This window comes from Neoarius graeffei, chromosome 23, assembly GCF_027579695.1.
Source record: "Neoarius graeffei isolate fNeoGra1 chromosome 23, fNeoGra1.pri, whole genome shotgun sequence".
In the NCBI taxonomy this organism is placed as follows: domain Eukaryota; kingdom Metazoa; phylum Chordata; class Actinopteri; order Siluriformes; family Ariidae; genus Neoarius; species Neoarius graeffei.
In genome coordinates this window covers 27,577,856-27,594,447 of record NC_083591.1, presented here as the reverse complement: position 1 = coordinate 27,594,447, position 16,592 = coordinate 27,577,856, and the positions used below count along the sequence as shown (strand labels likewise).

Below are 16,592 nucleotides of genomic sequence, written 5' to 3'. Positions count from 1 at the left end.
TTGCCTCACAGCAAGAAAGTTTTGGGTTTGAGCCCAGTGGCTGACAGAGGCCTTTCTGTGTGGAGTTTGTATGTTCTCCCTGTGTCTGCGTGGGCTTCCTCCAGGTGCTCCGGTTTCCCCCACAGTTCAAAGACATGCGGTTAGGCTAACGTGGGGTGGCCTTGGGCTGAAGTGCCCTTGAGCAAAGCATCTAACCCTCAACTGCTGCTCTGTGTGTGTGTGTGTGTGTGTGTGTGTGTGTGTGCACGCACACACATGCGTGTGTTCACTGCTTTAGATGGGTCAAATGCAGAGGACGAATTTCACTGTGCTTGAGTATGCATGTGACAAAGGCTGCTTCTTCTTAAATATAAATAAAAACAGAATGCGATAATTTACAAATCATGGAAACCTGATATTTCATTGAAAACAGAACAAAGACAACATATCAAATATTAAAACTGAGAAATGTTATTGTTTTTTGAAAAATATACACTCACTTTGAATTTGATGTCAGCAACACATTTCAGAAAAGTTGGGGCAAGGGCAACAAAAGACTGAAAAAGTTGTGTAATGCTAAAATAAATAAATAAATAAATAAATAAAACTTAATTGCTTAATTGGTAACAGGTCAGTAACATGACCTGTTGCCAATTAACCAAATTAGTTTTTTTAGCATTACACAACTTTAACACATGCATGCGCACACGCGCACACACACACACAAGCAAGTGAGCAATGAGCACACACACATACCCAGAGCAGTTGGCAGCTATGCTACAGTGCCCAGGGAGCAGTTGGGGGTTAGGTGCCTTGCTCAGGGGCACTTCAGCTCAAGGTCACCTCACATATAAAGAGAGCATCCCAGAGAGGCTGAGTCTCTCAGAAGTAAAGATGGGGAGGGGTTCACTACTCTGTGAAAGACTGTGTGGGCAACAATGCAATAATTTAAGAATAACATTCCTCAATGTAAAATTGCAAAGAATTTGGGGATCCCATCATCTGTGGTACATAATATCATTAAAAGATTCAGAGAACCTGGAGAAATCTCTACATGCAAAAGTCTGAAAACTGATACTGGATGCCTGTGATCTTCAGGCCTTCAGGTGACACTGCATTAAAAGCAGACGTGTGTCTGGAGAGGAAATCACTGTATGGGCTCAGGAACACTTCAGAAAACCATTATCTGTGAAAACAGTTCATTACTGCATCCACTAGTGATGCGCGGGTCGGCTTTTTTTAACACCCGCCCCAACCCGACCTGTGCGGACTTCCAACCCGCCCCACCCAACCCGCAAAAATATGTTCAGATTGTGACCCAAATCCGACCCGACCTGAGGGGGAAAGGGCGGGGGGGGGGTATTAATTTGTAACACTAATCAAAACGATAAGGGTATGCGCCGAATTCACATTTTTAGGGAAACATTAATTGTGTATCAAACAGCAACAAAGAAACCGAAAGACGGATTTTACACCATTCTTTATTGAAGGATTGTGAAACATTGGATGAAAGACATTGCTCTCTTGCGCACACAGACACAAGATCCCTTGTATTGCAAAACACTAGTTTTCAACAGTAACTGACTCAAACGATTTAAACATCAGATCTGACAAATTTAACTTTTGTAGGTCTTTTCACGCAATTTTGCCCATTTAATAACCGTGGTATTTCGCCAAACTAGGTTATCCTACAAATTGAAAACTACAAAACTGAAAAAAAAAATACTGGCCGATTGTAGGCTATTTATGACAACTGTTTGGAAGCGCCATGGAGAAAGAGAATGGCATCCACCGTCCCTGGGTTTAGCCTATTTCGTCGCGCTTCCAACACGCGACCTGCCGAACTGAACGCATGCTCGCTCGAAGCGCTGGTTGCAGGAACACAAAGCACTGCTCTTGCCAGCATCGACATTAGAGGGAAATCGTGACAATGAGCCCCCCAAAAGCCAAGGATGTCTTCATTACATTCATCAAGGCTGAAGTGTGACTGCATATAACGCTGTACTTCATCTGGCTCTATAAGATCCGGCATGTCTTCCCATTCCAGGAACATCCTGCGCCTTTTCAGTAAATGTTCTGTCAAAATGAACAAGAGGCGTCACCATTTCACTAAAGTATGAGCATACATTTGATCCGTCAAGGTTAGAAACAAGCTGTGTGAAACATTTCACATTATTCTATGGCTGTTACCTCGCATGGTTGGGCCTATACCTTCTGCTTCTTCTCTCTGTGTTTCGCTTGTGTCGTCTGCTGCTAAAAGGCGAAAGGGATCCAATGTTATTATTATTATTATTATTATAATATCTTTCAGTGGGGCGGCACGGTGGTGTAGTGGTTAGCGCTGTCACCTCACAGCAAGAAGGTCCGGGTTCGAGCCCCGTGGCCGGCGAGGGCCTTTCTGTGCGGAGTTTGCATGTTCTCCCCGTGTCCGCGTGGGTTTCCTCCGGGTGCTCCGGTTTCCCCCACAGTCCAAAGACATGCAGGTTAGGTTAACTGGTGACTCTAAATTGACCGTAGGTGTGAATGTGAGTGTGAATGGTTGTCTGTGTCTATGTGTCAGCCCTGTGATGACCTGGCGACTTGTCCAGGGTGTACCCCGCCTTTCGCCCGTAGTCAGCTGGGATAGGCTCCAGCTTGCCTGCGACCCTGTAGAACAGGATAAAGCGGCTAGAGATAATGAGATGAAATGAGATATCTTTCAATATACAGGGTATTGATTTTGGTAATGTAGTAAGTTCCCTATGGGTGGGTGGAGCACAGAGGACAGCAGGACAGAGATCAGGATTCAACTGAGGCTTTATTGCCACACTTTTCAGTAGACAATTTCAGACAGCAATCAGAGACAGAGACAAACACACACACACTGTAGTCTCGTCCGGGGAAGCTCTCCCTCTGCTCTCCCTCTGCCTCCTTAAATAGGGCGCGGTTACTGGGAAGACACACAAACACAGGTTAATTGCTGTCAGGTGTAGTGATTCTGCCACTCACCTTCCCTGACTCCGCCCTCCTGTCACAGACCGGCGCTTGACCACGCCCCCGCTGCCACATACCCCCACCGCCCGACTCAAGCCGGGCGGCCGTCCGGCCTGCAGCCGACTCCCCCCCCCCTTGACGGGAGAGGAAGTCTGCCATGACTATCTGCGCCCCTGGCCTGTGGACCACCTTGAAATTGAAGGGTTGGAGTGCCAGATACCAACGGGTGATCCGCGCGTTGGCATTTTTCATGCGGTGGAGCCACTGGAGGGGCGCGTGGTCCAAACAGAGGGTGAAAGGGCACCCCAGCAGGTAGTAACGGAGGGCGAGGACCGCCCACTTGATCGCTAGACATTCTTTTTCTATGGTGCTGTAGCGCCCCTCACGCACCGACAGCTTCCTGCTGATGTACAGGATGGGGCAGTCCTCCCCCTCCACCTCCTGGGACAACACCGCCCCCAGTCCTCTGTCCGACGCGTCGGTCTGCAACACAAAAGGAAGAGAAAAGTCAGGGGAGTGTAATAGTGGCCCCCCACACAGTGCAGCCTTTACCTCAGAGAAAGCCTGCTGGCACTGCTCCATTCACTGGACCGGATCTGGTGCCCCCTTTTTAGTGAGATCAGTCAGCGGGCTGGTGACGTCCGAATAATTAGGTATAAACCTGCGATAGTAGCCAGCCAGCCCCAGGAACTGTCTCACCCACTTTTTGGTCTTGGGCCTCGGGCAGGCCGCAATTGCTGCTGTCTTGTTAATTTGGGGACGCACCTGCCCGTTGCCCAAGTGGAAGCCCAGATACCGTACTTCCACCCGCCCAATCGCACACTTCTTCAGGTTGGCAGTGAGACCCGCTCGCCTCAGCGACCTAAGGACGGCCCTCAGGTGTTGTAAGTGCCGCTGCCAGTCATTACTATAAATGATTATATCATCCAGGTATGCGGCTGCATAGGTGGCATGGGGGCGGAGGACCCTGTCCATCAGCCGCTGAAATGTAGCAGGCGCCCCAAACAGCCGAAAAGGAAGTGTGACGAATTGGTGCAAGCCGAACAGTGTGGAAAAGGCCATTTTTTCCCAGGATAATGGAGTCCAGGGGATCTGCCAATATCCCTTCGTCAAATCCAGTGTCGAATAAAAGCGAGCCGTGCCTAGTCGATGGAGCAGCTCGTCAATACGAGGCATTGGGTACACGTCGAATTTAGACACCGCGTTGACTTTTCTATAGTCCACACAGAACCGGACCGACCCATCGGCCTTGGGTACCAAGACCACCGGGCTGTTCCAGTCACTGTGGGACTCCTCGATGATGCCCATTTCGAGCATGGTCTGAAGTTCTTCCCGAACCACCTTTTTTTTGTGTTCGGGTAGTCTGTAAGGGCGGCTACGCACTACCACCCTCGGGGGCATCTCTATGTGGTGCTCTATGAGGTTAGTGCGACCGGGCAGGGGCGAGAACACATCCGAAAACTCGGTCTGCAACTGGGCGACCTCCGTGAGTTGGGTCGGGGAGAGGTGGTCTCCACAGGGGACCGGAGAGGTACGTGATGCCAATGTCCCTTTTTGAACCTCCGGCCCCAGCTCCGCCTTCTCCGGAACTACCGACACCAACGCCAAGGGGACCTCCTCGTTCCAGAGTTTAAGCAGATTGAGGTGGTAAATCTGTAGCGCCCCACCCCTGTCCGTTCGCCTCACCTCATAGTCGACATCCCCGACTCGCCGTGTGACCTCAAAGGGTCCTTGCCACTTGGCGATCAATTTGGAGCTCGACGTGGGCAACAGGACGAGTACCTTATCTCCCGGAGTGAACTCTCTAAGGCGTGTACCCTTGTTGTACAGGCGGGCTTGCCGTTCCTGGGCCTGCCACAAATTCTCCTGAGTTAGGTGGGTGAGCATGTGGAGTTTTGCGCGCAGGTCCATAATGTACTGAATTTCGTTTTTACTTTGTGAAGGTCCCTCCTCCCAATTTTCCCGCAGCACATCTAGGATGCCGCGCGGCTTACGCCCATATAATAATTCGAACGGGGAGAACCCCGTGGAGGCTTGGGGGACCTCTCGCACTGAGAACAGCAAGGGTTCGAGCCACTTATCCCAATTACGTGCGTCCTCACTCACGAATTTTTTAATAATATTTTTGAGGGTGCGGTTGAACCGTTCTACTAAACTGTCCGTTTGTGGGTGATACACACTGGTGCAGATCAGCTTAATCCCCAACAACCCATACAGTTCGTTCAGTGTACGTGACATAAACGAGGTGCCTTGATCAGTCAGAATCTCTTTCGGGATTCCAACTCGGGAGATGATGCGGAAGAGTGCCTCTGCAATACTGCGTGCTGAGATATTGCGCAGAGGCACTGCTTCCGGGTATCGCGTTGCATAGTCCACCAGAACTAATATAAAGCAGTACCCTCGTGCTGACCGATCTAATGGCCCGACGAGATCCATCCCAATTCTCTCAAACGGGGTCTCGATTAATGGTAGAGGGTGCAAAGGCGCTTTTGGAATGGCCGCTGGATTTACTAACTGGCATTCGCGGCATGCCGTACACCACCTACGGACATCGCCGCAAATCCCCGGCCAATAGAATCGGGCCATTATTCGGGCTAGTGTTTTATCCTGCCCCAAGTGTCCAGCCATGGGATTAAAGTGAGCCGCCTGGAATACCAATTCCCGGCGGCTCTTCGGAATTAAAAGCTGCATGACTCGCTCTTTAGTTTGAGTGTCCTGCGTCACTCGGTATAATCTATCCTTCATAATCGTGAAGTAGGGGAAGGACGGGGTGGCATTCGGCTGGACCGTTTGACCATTGATTACTCTCACTTGGTCAAACGCATGCCGCAGAGTCTCGTCTCGCGACTGCTCTAATGGGAAATCCGCGAGGGATTCCCCAATAGAGAGAGGAGGAGCCGGCGGCTTCTCACTCTGACGCGGAGATGACGTAGACGGCTCTGTGACAGCTGCTCCCGCCAAAGCGACACCGGGACCTCCCCCTGTCAAATGGCAGGACCCACTCTCTACTAGGCGCATCATTAAACCCCGAAATCCTGGCCAATCAGTCCCCAAAATTAAAGAGTGGGTAAGGCGAGGATTAACCGCCGCCTTCACTATAAATTTTTCCCCTCTGAAAATAATGTGGACCGACACCAAAGGGTAGCAGTGAACATCCCCGTGCATACACAACACCTTCACCCCTTGTGCTCCCCCCAATGCCTCGTTTTGAACCAGGCTTTGGCGAATTGAGGTCTGATTACAACCAGAATCCACCAACGCCTGATATGTAGCCCCTTGGATACTCACCGGTATGCGATACGCTCCGGCCCAATCGAGGGTGGCCTCTGGCGCGTCGGGGATCCGAACCACCGCGCCCACTTCCATTGCTGTGCACTGCTGTTGAAGGTGGCCCGGCTCCCCGCAGCGCCAGCAAACTGGCCCGGGCTTTCCCTCTGCACCGGTGATCTGGGGCTCACTCACCTGAGGTGGGGGAGAGACAGACACAGAAGGGAGAAATGGGAGGGCACCGCGGGTGTGGCGGGCCGGCTGGGGAGGTGCCGGCCCCCGCCTCCGTGGTGGGGGAATGGGGCGAGGACGGGACACAGGAGGAGGGGGAGAGAGAGAGAGAGAAGAGGAGAGAAGATGCCACCTGCTGTCCTGCCGCCGGGACAGCCGCCAGATGATCCTCCACCAGCTCGACTGCCTGATCCAGCAACGCCGGGCGGTGGCACTGGACCCACTCCGCGGTTCTGGCTGGTAAGCGGGCGATGAACTGTTCCCGTACCACCTGGTCGACGATTCCCTCGGCGTCACGATCGTTGGCCCTCAACCACCGCCAGCAGGCGTCCCGGAGCTGCTGGCCGAACGTGAACGGCCGGCCGACTTCCTCCAATCGCAGCGCGCGGAAGCGCTGGCGCTGTTGTTCTGGTGTACGCCCCACGTGCTGGAGGATGGCCCGGCGGAGGTCCGCGTAGGCCAGCCGGCGGTCGGCAGGGAGCTGTAGCGCGGCCAGCTGTGCCTCTCCTGTTAGCAGGGGGAGGAGGCGCGCCGCGCGCTGCTCCATCGGCCACCCCGAGGCTTCGGCGACCTGTTCGAACAACGTGAGGAACGCCTCGGGGTCATCCTGCGGGCCCATCTTGGTGACAGTGAGGGGAGACGGGCCCGCGGCCGGAGTGCTGGTGGACCCCGCCGACGCGAGGAGATGCTGGAACGCCTCGCGATCTTCCTGCTGGGCCAGCACCAGGGCTTCGAAGCACCGCTCTTGTTCCTTTCGGAGTGTGACGAGCGCCTGGTGCTGGCTTTGCTGAGCCGTGGCGAGGGCGTGGACCAGGTCGGCGAACGGGGAGGATTCCATGGGGCTGCTGGGTTGGTGCTCCACTGTCCTGGGTTTCGGCGCCACTGTAGTAAGTTCCCTATGGGTGGGTGGAGCACAGAGGACGGCAGGACAGAGATCAGGATTCAACTGAGGCTTTATTGACACACTTTTCAGTAGACAATTTCAGACAGCAATCAGAGACAGAGACAAACACACACACACTGTAGTCTCGTCCGGGGAAGCTCTCCCTCTGCCTCCTTAAATAGGGCGCGGTTACTGGGAAGACACACAAACACAGGTTAATTGCCATCAGGTGTAGTGATTCTGCCACTCACCTTCCCTGACTCCGCCCTCCTGTCACAGACCAGCGCTTGACCATGCCCCCGCTGCCACAGGTAATATAGCCGATACAGTGAGGCTTCCATTTACCTTGCCTTTGCGCAGTCTGAGCATGCAGAGCTGGAATGAGGGCTGTAGTCAGTCTCCTGGCTTCAGCTTGGACTATCAAGCTTTCATCTGGTGAGAGCATCTTTAGGCTCTTGAATCGCAGTGAGAGGAAAGTGGCAATTGTATGGATAGGGGTGATGGTTATCTTGTCATTCAAGAGCTCTCCGGCACGTCTGCGAATGTGCTCCATGTACAGTGGGTCCCCACACCTACCGAAGGCTCACAGTGCATTCGCAGCCTGTGGTACCATAACAAAACTGAGTTGATAGTTGGGTATCGGTCTCCCTCCATGTCCTCTGAAGCATGTTTGAAAGGGGTCAAAAATTCACCAACTGCAGTGAGGACCTCCACCTGTATGCCCTCAATTCGGTGTTCTTGACCCTTGTCTTGGAGCAGTTCTCTAATCTCACTGTGTTGCCTCGCAATTGAGTTCAACATCTCCGCTTTAGTATTCCACCGAGTCTCGCTTTCCTGAACCACAGCATGCGGAAGGATGAGTGTGCTTCCAGGTTTTTTAAGGTAAGCAACCAGGTGCTTGCACTGATTAATTTGGTCAGTTACATCAATATACAATCTGGTGCGTCCCTTTCGTCGAATGTATGTTTCAGTATGGTGTTGATAACATGCACTGCGCAGGGTATCCAAGAATAATTCTTGAGTGCAGCCTTAATGTTGGGGCCTTGGTCACTCACAAAGACAACCTTTGACAGATTATCAGGTGATATGCAAACTTCAAGAAGTTCTTTGGTGATCTGTTCGTGTATGTTTGTTGCTGTTTTTCTTAGTGTGTGGTCAAATTCCAATGTGGAAATCACGCGACTTGACAGTTTCCAATCTTCAGTAACGAAATGACACGTGAGCACTGTGTACGACCTCATATTAATACTGTCAGTCCACATGTCTGTTGTGATGCCTATTCCATTTTCCATGGCCTTTTTTATCTGTTGGATTAGCCTCTCCTTTTCAGTCTTGGCCTGCTCTTTGGCCCTGTTGCAAATGGTTTGCCTATGTGGTAGGACAGAGTTTATGTCCACTGATCCAAACCGTGCACCTATATTTACAAGCCCTTGTGCCACACGTGAAAATCCCTGTCCAGACACAATATCAAACGGACGTAAATCCGAGCAGCAGAATGCTATGAAGTCATCCACTACTTTCGACTTTGCAGCAAGTGGCACCTTGCCTTTCATAAATGATGACATTAAGGGCTGTTCTGCATGGACGTGTGGGGAAGGCTTGTTAGGCTGTGGTGCCAAACCACGACATGAATGTCGAAGCAGGTTAGATGTACCTGTTTTATGTCCATCGTATTTGTACAGCGCCTCACAATGAAAGCACATGACAAAGTCTGCAACGGTGTCATCCGACAAGACGACTTGTCCAAAATCATCCCACACCTTGCTTTTTTGATCAACTTTCCGTACAACCTTTGCATCACCCTTTTTTAACTTCTCTCTGATCGAGTCAGCCATCTTCATCAGAGGTCTCTGAGAAGTTTTGGCGGTGTAAACAAAAGCTGTACGCCGTACAGTGTACGGATACTGTTTTGGGATAAACTATTGAAAACACGTTATTAAAAACTACGCCAGTAGGCTACATAATTTATATCTCCGTTTCAAAAGGAAAAAATATTACAGAACACAGAATACAGAATAAAATGTGAGAAGGAAACCCAAGATATACATCTAATACCTCTGTTTATCTAGACTGAGAACAGTATGTGTGAGAGCTTTGAGTGCAAGATACTGCAGGTCTGCACTTGTAACAGTCATAGATTGTTGCATGTGATTTAGAACATCTATAATGCAAAATGTTTATTGCACCTATATCTCATAAAATTCCCAACTGAGAAATGTATGAGAGAAGTTTTCGCTATTTCTGACCCGACCCGCCCGCACCCGCACTATTTAGAAAAATTAATACCCAAATCCGCCCGACTCGCGGGTCAACCCGCGGATATCCGCGGGTTATGGGTCGATCCGCGCATCACTAGCATCTACAAATGCAAGTTAAAACCATATATAAACAATATCCAGAAACACTGCTACCTTCTCTGGGCCCAAACTCTTATGATGGACTGAGGCGAAGTGGAAAATTGTCCTGAGATCTGACGAATTGAAAGTCGAAATTCTTTTTAGAAATCATGGATGCCACATCCTCCAGGCTAAAGAGGAGAGGGACCATCCGGTTTGTTATCAGCGCACAGTTCAAAAGCCAGCATCTGTGATGGTATGAGGGTGCATAACTGCACATGACATGGGTAACTTGTACATCTGGGAAGGCATCATCAATGCTGAATGATATATCCACGTTTCAGAGCAATATGCTGCCATCTAGACAAAATCTTTTTCAGGGAAGACCTTCATTCTTTCAGCAAGACAATGCCAAACCATTTTCTGCACACATTAAAATTGCATGGCTCCGTAGTAAAAGAATCCGGGTGCTAAACTGGGCTGCATGCAGTCCAAACCTTTCTCCCATTTAAAACACATGGTGCATTATGAAGCGCAAAATACCACAAAGTATTTGGTCTGAACTGTTGAGCAACTGAAACTGTACATGAGGCAAGAATGGGACAACATTTCTCTTTCAAAACTATAGCAATCGGTCTCCTCAGTTCCCAAACGTTTACAGTGTTATTAAAAGTAGAGGTAATGCAACACAGTGGTGAACATGCCTCTGCCCCAACTTTTTGAAACGCGTTACTGACATCAAATTGCTCAGTTTCAACATTTGGTACATTTGATATGTTGTCTTTGTACTATTTTCAATGAAATATAGGGTTTCCATGATTTGCAAATTATCGCATTCTGTTTTTATTTACAGTTTACACAGTGTCCCAACTTTTTTGGCATTGGGGTTGTACATTACTACCTGATTTTATGAAAGTGTCAAGAAAATGTTGGCATATACATGCACATGCATAAGAACGTGTCCAGGTGATTCTTGCTGCCTCTGATGTTTATGGACCGTTCACAGAAACATAGTTACATATACAAGTTGTTTGTGTCATTTTTTTTTTTTTTTGGTGTGTGTGTTTGTGTGTGTGAAGGAGGAAAGGTGAGTACATGCATCTGTATAAAGATGATCTTTGTTTATCTGTGTGTATGTATGTAAACTTCACCGTGACGGTTGCCAACAGTCCTTCAGGCACATTAGCAACGATAATGCCAATAAGGAAGATGACAGCCTCAAGCCATGTGTAGCCGAGGATGAGTGAGAGGATAAAAAACGAGACACCAAGAAAAACAGCTACACCAGTAATGATGTGGATGAAGTGCTCAATTTCCAAGTTGATTGGGGTCTGGCCCACCTCCAACCCAGAAGCCAGGGTTGCTATTCGCCCCATAATTGTACGATCTCCTGTTGCAATCACAATGCCACGGGCCGTGCCTGCAGATGCACACACACACACACACACACATATATGCACATACATTAATACATTACCCATATCTCTATATGGGTATAAGATAAATGAATAAATTAATACCAAGCTGATGGTGAACAAATATCTGAATATATATATGTGTGTGTGTGTGTGTGTGTGTGTGAGTGAGAGAGAGAGAGAGAGAGAGAGAGAGAGAGAGAAAGGAAGCCATTGAAGGGAAACAGTCAGTTGTCCAGTCTACTAAACAAATATTCACACTAAATCATGACATTCAGTATACTGTTTAAGCTGCTGTGTTGATTTATTCCAGATGATACAATTCATTACTTACTACATCTCTCAGGTTTGGCTCAGAGCTGGGACAATTCTCATTTCCCATACTTCAGTAACAAGTCTTCTTTGAAATTAGAAAAGACTTTCTTTTCCAATAAATATGCTAATGTGCTGGGCATTGAATTAACCATCACATTACCTGTAATACTTCTGAAGATGGTAAATAGTAGTTATCAGTGCTATCAATAACAAATTTCAAACAAACTTGATACACACCATTACATGTATCAAGAAACATCTAAAATTAAATGTTTTTTCTTCTGCCTGAACATATTTTTTGTGTGTTCCAACACGTACTGGCTTTTTTTTTTTTAATCCAAGGTTGGTTTGAACTCATCAAACTGAGGACTCAAAAATATTGTAGCAGAATTATATTTAAAAAATGCTGTTCATCAACTCCACTTGTTTAAACATGAACCACTGAATTATAATAGGGGCTAGGCGGCGCTGACCTCAGAGGGGGCTACTGGTTGGCAGTGATTCATGTCAGTTGCATAACTGACAAGTGAGAAGTAGCCTAATTATAGCACGAGAAGTCATATTTGGTCTGCTATTGGACAGGAGACACATGAGCATGTCCCTGGAATGTATCGTGGTTAGAGATATGGATTATCAAAGGTTTCCCTCTTTTAAAGCTAGGAAGAAAAGCATGTAAATGGTATGATGCTCGTACATATCAAACTCAAGGTCCTTTGCCAGAAACAGCCCTCTGCTTTGTTTCATTTGGCCTGTGTAATCTATAAAATAATTATAGATCTAGATGAAAGGATGATACTATATTACTACTGAACACACTGTCTAGTGTCCACAGCAGACCTGCAGTGACCACCCACACCATTTAATCTCAAAGCATTGAAACACTGTTTAAAATCAACATCTATGTATCTCCCCTCCTAGAACTGCCACCTTATTGTGGTGGAGGGGTTTGTGTGCTTGAATGATCCTAGGAGCTATGTTGTCGGGGGCATTATGCCCCTGTCAGGGTTTCCCAAGGCAGAGAGGTCCTAGGTGACAGGCCAGACTAAGAGCAGTTCACCAAAACCCCTATGGAGAAAAATCTGAGGACCGTGACGTCGCCCGGGATGACGCAGCCGGGGCCCCACCCTGGAGCCAGGCCCGGGGTTGGGGCTCGTATGCGAGCACTTGGTGGCCGGGCCTTTGCCCATGGGGCCCGGCCGGGCTCAGCCCGAAGAGGTGACGTGGGCCCGACCTCCTGTGGGTTCACCACCCACAGAGGTAGCAGTAGGGGACTGGTGCAATGTGGATTGGGTGGCAGTCGAAGGCAGGAGCCTCGACGACCTGATCCCCGGACACAGCGGCTGGCTGTTGGGACATGGAATGTCACTTCGCTGGGGGGGAAAGAGCCTGAGCTTGTGCGGGAGGTTGAGAGGTACCGGCTAGAGATAGTCGGGCTCACCTCCACGCACAGCTTGGGCTCTGGAACCCAGCTCCTCGAGAGGGGCTGGACTCTCCACTTCTCTGGAGTCGCGCGTGGTGAGCGGCGGCGGGCTGGTGTGGGCTTGCTTATAGCTCCCCAGCTCAGCCGTCATGTGTTGGAGTTTACCCCAGTGAATGAGAGGGTTGCCTCTCTGCGCCTTCGGATTGGGGAGAGGGCTCTTGCTGTTGTTTGTGCCTACGGCCCAAATAGCAGTATAGAGTATCCGGCCTTCTTGGAGTCCCTGGGAGAGGTACTGAGGAGTGCTCAGACTGGGGACTCCATTGTGCTACTGGGGGACTTCAATGCTCACGTGGGCGATGACAGTGACACCTGGAGGGGCGTGGTTGGGAGGAACGGCCTCCCCGATCTGAACCCGAGTGGTGTTTTGTTATTGGACTTCTGTGCTAGTCACGGTTTGTCCATAACGAACACCATGTTAGAGCATAGGGGTGTCCATAAGTGCACGTGGCACCAGGACACCTTAGGTCGGAGGTCGATGATCGACTTTGTAGTTGTTTCATCTGATCTCCGGCCCTATGTCTTGGACACTCGGGTGAAGAGAGGGGCTGAGCTGTCAACTGATCACCACCTGGTGGTGAGTTGGATCTGCTGGCGGAGGAGGAAGCTGGACAGACCTGGCAGGCCCAAACGTATGGTGAGGGTCTGCTGGGAACGTCTGGCCGAGCACTCTGTTGGGGAGATCTTTAACTCCCACCTCCGGGAGAGCTTTTCCCAGCTTCCGAGGGAGGTGGGGGACATTGAGTCTGAGTGGACCATGTTCTCTACCTCCATTGTGGACGCAGCTGTTCGGAGCTGTGGCCGCAAGGTCTCCGGTGCCTGTCGTGGCGGCAATCCCCGAACCCGGTGGTGGACACCAGAAGTAAGGGATGCCGTCAAGCTGAAGAAGGAGTCCTATCGGGCCATGTTAACCTCCAGGACTCCCGAGGCAGCTGACGGGTATCGGCAGGCCAGGCGTGCCGCAGCTCGGGCAGTTGCGGAGGCAAAAACTCGGAACTGGGAGGAGTTCGGGGAGGCCATGGAGAAGGACTATCGGTCGGCCTCGAAGAAATTCTGGCAAACCGTCCGGAGCCTCAGGAGGGGGAAGCAGTACTCTGCCAACACTGTTTACAGTGCGGGTGGGGAGCTGTTGACCTCGACTGGGGACATTGTCGGGCGGTGGAAGGAATACTTTGAGGATCTCCTCAATCCTACCGTCATGTCTTCCATTGAGGAGACTGAGGCTGATGACTCAGAGGTGGACTCGTCCATTACCCAAGCCGAAGTCACTGAGGTGGTTTGCAAGCTCCTCGGTGGCAAGGCACCGGGGGTGGATGAGATCCGCCCTGAGTATCTCAAGTCTCTGGATGTTGTGGGGCTGTCTTGGTTGACACGCCTCTGCAACATTGCGTGGCGGTCAGGGACAGTGCCTCTGGAGTGGCAGACTGGGGTGGTGGTCCCTCTTTTTAAGAAAGGGAACCGGAGAGTGTGCTCCAATTATAGGGGAATCACACTTCTCAGCCTCCCAGGGAAGGTTTACTCCAGGGTACTGGAGAGGAGAATTCGACCGATAGTCGAACCTCGGATCCAGGAGGAACAATGCGGTTTTCGTCCTGGTCGCGGAACACTGGACCAGCTCTATACCCTTCATAGGGTGCTCGAGGGTTCATGGGAGTTTGCCCAACCAGTCCACATGTGCTTTGTGGATCTGGAGAAGGCATTCGACCATGTCCCCCGTAGTATTCTGTGGGGGGTGCTTCGGGAGTATGGGGTTCGGGGCTCTTTGCTAAGGGCTGTCCGGTCCCTGTACGAATGGAGCAGGAGTCTGGTTCGCATTGCCGGCAGTAAGTCAGACCTGTTCCCAGTGCATGTTGGACTCTGGCAGGGCTGCCCTTTGTCACCGGTTCTGTTCATAATTTTTATGGACAGAATTTCTAGGTGCAGCCAGGGGCCAGAAGGAATCCTGTTTGGGAACCACAGGATTTCATCTCTGCTTTTTGCGGATGATGTTGTCCTGTTGGCTTCTTCAAACCAGGACCTTCAGCATGCACTGGGGCGGTTTGCAGTCGAGTGTGAAGCGGCTGGGATGAGAATCAGCACCTCCAAGTCCGAGGCCATGGTTCTCGACCGGAAAAGGGTGGCTTGCCCTCTCCACGTTGGTGGAGAAGTTCTGCCTCAAGTGGAGGAGTTCAAGTATCTCGGGATCTTGTTCACGAGTGAGGGAAGGATGGAGCGTGAGATCGACAGGCGGATCGGTGCAGCCTCCGCAGTGATGCGGTCGCTTTACCGGTCCGTCGTGGTGAAGAAGGAGCTGAGCCAAAAGGTGAAGCTCTCAATTTACCGGTCGATCTACGTTCCGACTCTCACCTATGGTCATGAGCTTTGGGTAATGACCGAAAGGACAAGATCGCGGATACAAGCGGCCAAAATGAGTTTCCTTCGCAGGGTGGCTGGGCGCTCCCTTAGAGATAGGGTGAGAAGCACAGTCACTCAGGAGGAGCTCGGAGTAGAGCCGCTGCTGCTCCACATCGAGAGGAATCAGCTGAGGTGGCTCGGGCATCTTTTTTGGATGCCTCCTGGACGCCTCCCTCGGGAGGTGTTCCAGGCATGTCCCCCCGGGAGGAGGCCCCGGGGAAGACCCAGGACACGCTGGAGGGACTATGTCTCTCGGCTGGCCTGGGAACGCCTCGGTGTCTTTCCCGAGGAGCTGGCCGAGGTGTCTGGGGAAAGGGAAGTTTGGGCTTCCCTGCTTAGACTGCTGCCTCCGTGACCCGGTCCCGGATAAAGCGGAAGAAGACGAGACGAGACGAGACGAGACGAGACGAGATCTATGTATCTGCTGCACCTGATGCAAGTCACACTCTAGTCTGTTGTGAGGGTTTAATTTCAAGAGGGATGAGAAAATATAGTCCTTGTCGAAAGTATTGAAATGGTAAGGCCAATTAATTTGCTTTTGCTATGAAGAAATTGGCTCTGGAGTTCTTAATGAATGAGAGGATATATGAGAATGTCATCTTTCATTTCCTGATTTTTACATCTAGATATGTTAAACAACTTAAAACATGGCACTTTTGGTGACAGATCACCCAATATTTCAATGAGGAAAAGTACAGGAACAGATAATATAAATTAAATAACAATATGTGGTTGCATATCCCTTGCTTGTAATAACTGCATCAAACCAGAATCAACTTATATCACCAAACTGTTGCATTCTTCTTTCATGATGCTTTTCCATGCTTGGACTGTTTGTTACTTTTAATTGTTTGTTTTGAGGAATTTCTCCCTTCCCCTCTTGCATGCTCATTTGGGTTAAGGTCTGGTGATAGACTGGGCTGTCTACCTTCCACTTTTCCCTCGATGAAGTCCTTTCTTGTGTTGGCAGTGTGTTTGGGATAACTGTTTTGCTGCATACTGAAGTTGTTTCCAAATATATTGGGCGCGTTTCTCTGTAGATTGGCAGATCAGAATGTTTCTGTAGATTTCTGAATTTATTTTGTTGGTACTATCATGAGTTACATCAATAATCTTTCTATAAACTATCATGAGTTGCATCTTTCTCCACGCTTTGGCCTTTCCATCACTTTGGTAGAGATTAATCTTGGTTCCAGAACTTTAGTGGCTCAACTCTGTATTTCTTTTTGTGAATTCCACTCTGACCTTCCAATTCTTACTGCCTATAAGTGATGTACATCATATGGTATGGCTTCTATGTTTCTATATTTCTGCTCTCAAAG

General features: G+C 49.8%; 2 protein-coding genes across 4 annotated transcripts in view; both read right to left on the bottom strand.

Moving 5' to 3' along the window:
* Positions 1-16,592, bottom strand: part of atp1a2a (ATPase Na+/K+ transporting subunit alpha 2a) — a 431,823-nt gene that overhangs the window by 182,903 nt on the left and 232,328 nt on the right. For all 3 annotated transcript variants that reach the window (XM_060906007.1, XM_060906008.1, XM_060906009.1), the window contains one exon: positions 10,821-11,089. In XM_060906007.1, the coding sequence (XP_060761990.1) occupies positions 10,821-11,089 (269 nt within the window). The remainder of the gene's footprint in view (positions 1-10,820; positions 11,090-16,592) is intronic.
* The window catches only part of sdhc (succinate dehydrogenase complex, subunit C, integral membrane protein), a 443,337-nt gene that overhangs the window by 367,898 nt on the left and 58,847 nt on the right, over positions 1-16,592 (bottom strand). The gene's annotated exons all lie outside the window — the stretch shown is intronic.